This window comes from Piliocolobus tephrosceles, chromosome 2 (assembly GCF_002776525.5).
Source record: "Piliocolobus tephrosceles isolate RC106 chromosome 2, ASM277652v3, whole genome shotgun sequence".
Taxonomy (NCBI): domain Eukaryota; kingdom Metazoa; phylum Chordata; class Mammalia; order Primates; family Cercopithecidae; genus Piliocolobus; species Piliocolobus tephrosceles.
In genome coordinates, this window is record NC_045435.1 from 40,987,697 (window position 1) to 40,996,193 (window position 8,497).

At 42.4% G+C, this 8,497-nt stretch overlaps 1 protein-coding gene across 2 annotated transcripts in view; it reads right to left on the reverse strand.

The window, feature by feature from the left end:
- Positions 1-8,497, reverse strand: part of ITGB5 (integrin subunit beta 5) — a 122,408-nt gene that overhangs the window by 91,086 nt on the left and 22,825 nt on the right. For both annotated transcript variants that reach the window (XM_023215082.3, XM_023215076.3), the window contains exon 3: positions 3,560-3,764. In XM_023215082.3, coding sequence (XP_023070850.1) covers positions 3,560-3,764 — 205 coding nt within the window. The remainder of the gene's footprint in view (positions 1-3,559; positions 3,765-8,497) is intronic.

The window sequence follows — 8,497 nt, forward strand, 5'->3', positions numbered from 1 at the left end:
GCACTGGGCTCTCCATCATGACACCTTCCACAAGACAGAGCTGCACACAGCACCCACATTGTATTTTTGTATAAACATAGGGTCATGGTTTCCATTTTATTTCTAATACCAGAAACCATATCATAATAATGCTTATTATGCAGGAGATGTAACTATGCCAAATAAGAATGATTTTGTTCTTTAATTGAGCATATGTTGAGCTTTATGCATAAATATGGGATTGCATACAAACCGGTCGTTACTCAAATCACTTGCTTTTTATTTTGGGTTCTTGTTGTTGTTGTTATTGTTTAGAGTCTCACTTTCATCCAGGCTGGAGTCTCAAACTCCTGGGTTCAAGGGATCCTCCCACCTCAGTCTCCCCCATAGCAACAGGGTCTCACTATGTTGCCTAGGCTGGTCTCAGATTTCTGACCTCAATCAATCCTCTCTCCTTAGCCTCCCAAACCACTGAGATTACAGGCATAAGCCACCATACCTGGCCTTCTCTAACTCTCTAACTCTTCTACAGGGACTGCCATAAAGGCCAGTTGATAGTCAAACCAGACAACCATCTCTGCTCACACTCACACCTTAATTCTGATTTTAAAAACTGGAATTATTAAAGTGTGGACATCTTTGGATTTGTGTGATGCAACTCTTTCCTAAGTTAAGTCTACCCTAAAGAAGAGAGATTTGCCACCATAAAGGATACTTCTTGGAGAGAACACCACAGGCTTTGAGAGCTATTCTAGATAAGGAGTTCCAAAAATGTAAATTAAAACCTTCCTCCACAATGGCTCTGAAACTACAAACTCTTTTGGAGGTGTGAATTTTTGTCCTCATTTTCAAAGATTATTGAATGAAAATAGCACAATTATACATACGTTATGATAATAAGTATATGAAAAATACAAAGAGGTGAATAAAGACAGAGGACATAGTAAAAATGAAAAATAATATTATGTTAAAGTGGATTTTTTTCTAGAATTTCATGTGCTATTGCTATACTGTTACTATGATAAAAGAGAAGATATGGCACTCACATTAGTCAATACACTATTCTTATACAACACAACGTTCCAATATATATTAATAGTCTACAACAACTCCTATATCCCCTTTAGGTCCAAACCCTTGACCCTGAGCCTGTCTTCATATAAGAGATTTCTCTTTCCTCAGAGGACATCACCAACCATCTGCCCACATAAAGGCTCAGCTGACTTTTTTCTACCCACTCACACAACTCTGTAAGAGTTCCCTTCCTTTTCTCTCTCAACTCAGTATCTCACTAAAAAGGCTGAGTGTCGCTTACAGTGAGAAGGTTTGCAAAAATCCTAACTTCAATTAATCTCAACACTGATACCTGGGCAGGCAACCCAATAGTTTAGGCTTCTCTATCCAGCAGGGCCATCTTACACTCTTCTTTTGTTTCTTATTTTCAAGACAATTAAAATAGACAAAATAAAACATTTCTCAACGTATGATGACTTGCAGCTCTTTCTTTAAAAACTCATGGTGCAGACCATACGATGATAACCACAACAACAAGCTTTACTGAGTGCTTGCCACATGCAGCATTGTGCTAAATCCATTTCCAAGGCACTGGGCATCCCTGGTCAAACCTCCATCTGGCACCCTTGGCCACTGCTCTTTGAAAATAATAAAAATTTTACCTTTGAAAAGTTCACTGATACAAAAAGTCCCATTTAAGCCTCTGAACACGCCCATGAGGAACAAAGGTGACAAAGACCCTAAGATGCTGAGAGATGGAGTAACTTGCCCAGGGCCTCCGAGCTAGGGACAGAGGCAGAGCTAGAACCGAAGAGCGCCAGCCAGATCCATGATCTTTCCACTGCTATAAGCTTCCCTGGAGTCTACATAAACCATCTACAAACAGTTACTGCCAATTGTTTCCTAGACCATGGGATAGAAGAAAACGGCAAAAAATCAGTGAAATGTGAAAAAAATCTGCCCCTTCCCAAGAGAATAATACTTTCCAATTTAGCCACATGCACATCCAACCCTTTGACATTGCAAGGCTTCTAATACGCAGAATATTCGATATAAAAGTGGTGAACTAGAAACAACCACAGGTTTGTGGTTACCAAGACCTGGGGCTGAATCCATTCACTGCTTACTAACTGAGAGACCTTGAGCAGGTTGTTTCCTTGTATGTAAAATGAGAGTTACCTGGCCGGGCATGGTGGTTCATGCCTGTAACCCCAGCACTTTGGGAGGCTGAGGAGGGTAGATCACCTGAGGTCAGTAGTTCAAGGCCAGCCTGGCCAACATGGTGAAACCCTGTCTCTACAAAAATACAAAAAAAAAAAAAATTAGCTGGGCATGGTGGTGCACGCCCAGCTACTAGGGAGGCTGAGGCAGAAGAACCTCTTGAACTCGGGAGGTGGAGGTTGCAATGAGCCAAGATTGTGCCATTGCACTCCAGCCTGGGTGACAGAGCGATAGTCCATCTCAAAAAAAAAAAAAGATAGCTATCTTAAAGTTAGGTCAAGTGTTTAGCACATAGTAGGTGTGCAAAACTGTTTCTTTATATTACATTATAAGTAATTATATTACCATTTCCTTATAGTAAGCAACTCTAAGGCTTGCAGGGCCCGAGGGTCACAAAAAAAAATATCCACTCTAAAAGTTTGTCCTTCCAGAATGCTACAGACTCAAATGGAATTTGCTGATGGGAAAAAACACTTTTTCCTAAAAGTGGTGTGTTTCCTGAACAACTTGCATTCACTAAGGAGTAAATCTACCAGCATCCTCCTAGAATAAACCACAGCATTATTCACAATAGCCAAAAGCTGAAGACAACCTAAATGTCCATTGACAGACAAATGAATAAACAAAATGTGATACACCCATACAATGAAATATTACTCAGCCAAAAAAGGAATGAAGTTCTGACATATGCCAAAATATGTGTGAAACTTGAAAACATTACACTTAGTGAAATAAGTCAGACTTCAAAGGACAAATACTGGATGATTCCACTTATGGTAGGTACCTAGACTAGTCAAGTTCGGAGTCGGAAAGTAGAGTGGGCAGCCACTACACCGTGAATGACTGTAATTTCTGCCATCAGTTGCTCCCTGATTTAAACAAAATTTAAAAATAAAAATAAATAAAAAATAAAGTAGAATGCCGGTTACCAGGAACCAAGGGAAAGAGAGAATGAGGAATTAATGTTTAATGGGTATAGATTTTCTGTTTAGGACAATGAAAATGTTCTGGAAATAGATACTGCTGATGTTTATACAATATTGTAAATTTACTTAATGCTGCTGAACTGTACACTTGAAAATGCTTAAAATGGTAAATGTTTTGTATATTTCACCACAATTGTTTAAAAATAGCAAAGATCTTCCTCTGTCCACAGGAGCCTATCCACAGACACATCAATAAGAACATACTCTGCTTCCTGAGGTCTGAGCCTCGCCTCCCCATCACCATCTCGTGGCTCTGTTCTCAGCCTGGCCTGACTCACTGTCCCATTATTAACAAGTCCCACCTCCTCCATGGGCCTTCCTGGTCCCAGAGCATCCAGCCCTTTCTGTGGGCAACTCACCGGGCCGGAGGTTCACGGCAATCTCCTGTGGTGTCATCTGAATGACGTCCCAGCCCGCAGAGCCCGAACCCTTGCTGCTGAGGGGCAGGCTCCTCAGGATATGGAAGCTGCTGGCTGGGCTCTCTATCTCACCTCCACAGCCATTTCTGACAAGGTTTGCCCTCAAGTCACACCGAGAGGTGATGGACCGTGGGCTTCCGAAGTCCTAGGCAGGGAAAAAGAGGAAGAGAGCAGGAGGTGGTCAGGATGTCTCCCGAAAACATGGCATGCTGTGGCTGCGTCTCCATCCGGTTGACCTTAAATTCTCTACTTTCCATTTTCATTGTCTGAAAATGGAGGAAATGGTAATCCCTATTCCAGGTGCTTCACCAAGTATTGTAAGGATTAACTGAGCTGCTGGATATTAAAATATTTTGTAAACTGTAAACACACAATAAAAATGTTCAGTTTCATTGTTATTTTGATGGTTAAAATGTTCCTAACTGCCTACATGACTAGCAAGAGAAAGAAACAGCAATGATTAAAAGTTGTATAGCTAAAATTTTTTCAAAGTTGTTATATATTGCTGGGTGTGGTGGCTCATGCCTGTAATCCCAGCTATTTGGGAGGCTGAGGTGGGAGGATCGCGCTTGAGATCAAGAGTTTGAGACCAGCCTGGGCAACATGGGACCTCAACTCTAAAAATAGATAAATAAGTAGATGAAATAATATATAGTTAAATAAATAAGATGACATATAATTGGCTGAGAAGTCTTCCCTTGGGCATTCAAGAGTTAACCTTTAAGCTGTTCACTTTTCATCTTTCACTGGCATAGGATGCTGAATAATCATTCAGAAGAACAACGTGGCAGTACAGGTCATATCCACTGACCCAGTGCTCTACTCCAAGAAACTTATCACAAGAAAATCATCTAAAGAGAAAGGAGAAACTCTTTGTGATGTATATGGCAGTATTATTTGTAATATAACCTTTAAAACTTGCAAACCTAAATCCTTAAACCGTAACAATAACATAGCATATCACTTCAATAGATGACAGTCATTATAAACAATTATGGGAATTAAGAAGAAATTTAAAATATTTACACTAAGGAGGAAAAAAAAAATCCCAGAATATAGAATTGTATTTATTAGGATTTAAAAGAAAAATTTTTAATGAGGTGCTATAGTAAAGTGACGAAAACATTTTTGTTTTTATCTTTGTTGTTTGTGTGATAACAACACATTGATAGGAAAAGTCTGGGTTTGGGAGAAAGCTGGACGTCAGAACAACCCAACCTCATTTGGGACAGCAGGAGGTTAAGGTATTAATTTAAAATGAAACAATATACTTTGTTATAAAACATGAACCCTCCCTGGTCATTTCCAGCAAAGGGGTTTTCAATGGCAAAGCAAGCCCAGGCTTCTCTCTGAGCACCTTTTCACTGGTGAATGTAAAAAACAAGATCCCCCCCGCCTCCCGCTCTGGCAGGCTGGAGGCCAGTGCTGTCCTATGAGTCTTTCTGGAGGAGTTAGGACACTGGTCTCTTCCTCTTCCCTCTGGAACACTTTGCCAGAAGTCTCACGTGAGTCAGCATCCCCTGACCACTTTGTTAGAAGCCAGACTGCTGGCAGAGGCACAAAAATCAGAGGAATGCACCCTCCCTCAAGGTCTTAGATATCCTAGAACTACCCAATGCCCTTTAGAATCCTTGTAAAATTCAAGATTAAGAAGTCAGCCTGGTGTGGTGGCTCACACCTGTCATCCCGGCACTTTAAGAGACTAAGGCAGGAGGATTATTTGGGCCGGGAGTTCAATGCTGCAGTGAACTGCGATTGTGCCACTGCACTCCAGCCTGGGCAACACAGCAAGAGCCTGTCTCAGAAAAACAAAAAGCAAACACAAAAAAGAACAAGAAGTCAAGAAGACACTGCAGTGTTTTTAAATAAGTAAAGCCAGATGTATTGTCCTAAACCTATGGTATGTTTGTTTGTTTTCTGGGTTTTTCTTTTAAATAATGATTTTTTTATTTGTGCACTAAATCCCCAAGGATCTTGCCTGTCAACAACCTCCAGGACTACACCAAAGGTATAAGTGGCTCCATAAACACTTGTTGTGAAACAAGGTTAGAAAAATGAGTTTTCTGGCCAGACATGGTGGCTCATGCCACCATTTCAAGAGGCTGAGGCGGGAGGATCGCTTGAGCCCAGGAGCTCCAGGTTGCAGTGGGCTACGATCCATGCCACTGCACTCCAGCCTGAGCGACAGTGAGACTTTGTTAAAATATATATATATATATATATATATATATATACACACACACACACACACACACACACACACATACATACACACACACACACACACATATATATTATTCTGGCCTTACATTTTTCTTTTTTTTCTGAGACAGTGTCTTGCTCTGTTACCAGACTGAAGTGCAGTGGTGCAATGTCAGCTCACCGCAACCTCCGACTCCCTGGTTCAAGCAATTCTCTTGCCTCAGCCTCCCGAGTAGCTGGGATTACAGCCACGCGCCACCACGCCCAGCTAATTTTTGTATTTTTAGTAGAGACAGGGTTTCACCATGTTGGCCAGGATGGCCTCGATCTCCTGACCTTGTGATCTGCCCGCCTTGGCCTCCCAAAGTGCTGGGATTATAGGTGTAAGCCACCGCACCCAGCCTCTGGCCTTAGATTTAAGAGCAGAGCTTTCTAAATGGGGTTCCAGGTGGTCAAGCTTGACTCTCATATAGCAGTTGTAGTGAAGCAGTGAGAGGAAAAACACAGGGTTTGGGAAAAGGAGGGGTAACAGCCTGAGGGCCCTGCCAGTTTGGTTCTGCTGTCTTGAGCTGTCTGAAGTAGATGTCTAATTAGCTTTCCAGAGCTTGAAGAGCTCAGCGACTTGCCTGCCCAGTGCTTACTCTGCTAGAGAATCTCTGAATTTCTCACTGGCAAACTGAGCTTTGCTATCCAGCCCCTCTACTTCTGAGGAGCTGACTATACTTGGCCCAGTTCTGTTTGTCAAGGTGCACCTGTTTTGATCAGTCCAGTGCACAGCCCCACCACCAGGGTGGCAATGGAAGCATGGTCAGTCTCCTCAGAGTAATGGGAACCCCTGACACACCTCCTGCGGGTCTGAACCAGCTTACACTCTGGAATAGACCAGGACACAGAGGCAACCTGCTTCACCTAAGCAGGAGGCAGGTGCACAATTCCTTTAGGTTGGTCAATGAGATGATCCCCCCACTACTGGGATACGTGCACTGGCAGTGAACTTCATCTGAGCTTCTCAACATCCTGCTCAAAGGGATTTTTGATGGACACTACCCATCATTGATCAAGGACTTGTACAGGGCCAAATGTATCTGCTGGGACCATCAGGAGACTTAAAGTCCAAATCATATTTCCCAGACCTGAAGAACTGTGAGACAGCCAGGTAAGTGCCGATTATAACCCTAGTCGTGTCGTTGGCTTTCCCAAGTGCACGCTGTAGCAGCTCTGGGGCTTCTTTATTCTCCAGGATGTTAGGAGCAAAGCCCTCTTCATGCCCTTCATTGGTAGCGGCTTTCCCATGTTTCTCCTTAAAAACATTCTTCAGCTGAGGTTGTGATAAACCTCAGCTCCTGTGCATACGAGGCTTCCCTGAAGTTAGCTGCACCAACAACAAGAATCATGGGCTCCTGCACCTGGTTGCCAGTGTGGAAACCACTATTAATCACATTAAAGCTGCAACTTGCAGGGTTGCACTGACTTCGGAAGTACAGACCAAGTCAGCAACATGATGGTACAACAGGAGTCCTATTCTCAGCAACTCCAGCTTTATAGACAGCAAAGGACACCCCATATGTGGACCATATGTTAGATTTCTAAAATGTGGACCAAAGTTAGATTTCTTCTCAGTGCCATGCATCTCTATTATCACTGTCAAAGTTCGCTTTCTTGCTACCTGGGTCAGATCATGTGGTTTTATTGATGTACTCAACAACTTTGAGACATCTTTACCTATATATCGAGTCCTGTCATTATTGTCCCAGAGCTCTAGGGACTCAGAGCCACTAGCTGAGGCACCACGGGGCAAGGCAGGTCTGAAGAAGCTTTTGAGGGTAAGACAGCAACCTTAACAGGGAAATTCCCCTAAGAGGTGAAGATCTCTTTTGGCACAGAGTCCAAAAAATTGCTGTGACTAATTTCTTTTGAGTGATTTATTTTTGACCCGATAAGGAATGAGTAAGCCATAACTGATTTGTAGCTATAGGTTCTTGTTGCCCATGAAAAGGAACTGAGAGTGCTGCAGACCTCAGCAGAGGGAGTCAGGCCACAAGCCAAGAGCTTCGCCTCTATTCCGTGTGTTCCTTTCTAAGTATTTTTGTTTTTATTTTTAGTTTTGAGACAGAGTCTCACTCTGTCACCCAGGCTGGAGTGCAGTGGTGTAATCTCAGCTCACTGCAACCTCCGCCTCCTGGTTCAAGTGATCCTGCTGCCTTAGCCTCCTGAGTAGCTGGGATTACAAGCGTGTGCTACTATGCCTGGCTAATTTTTGTATTTTTAGTAGAGACGGCATTTTGCCATGTTGACCAGGCTGGTCTCGAACTCCTGACCTCAGATGATCGTCGTGGCCGCCCAAAATGCTGGGATTACAGGCATGAGCCACAACACCTGGCCTAGATATTTTAATTTTGAACAAGGGTAGATGCATATTTAAAGAGAAAAAAACAAAATGACAGAGACCAGGGGCGTATCTAGTAATGGCTATGACCTTCCAGGTATACAAACATTATAAATCAGGAAAACGTCTCTTAACCGTTAATAGTTTAAGGTAAAAAAACAAAAACAAAAACAAAAAAAAGCGAGAGAGAGAGAGAAAGAGAAAGAAAGAGAGAAAGAAAGAGAGAGAGAGAGAGAGAGAGAAAGAAAGAAAGAAAGAAAGAAAGAAAGAAAGAAAGAAAGAAAGAAAGA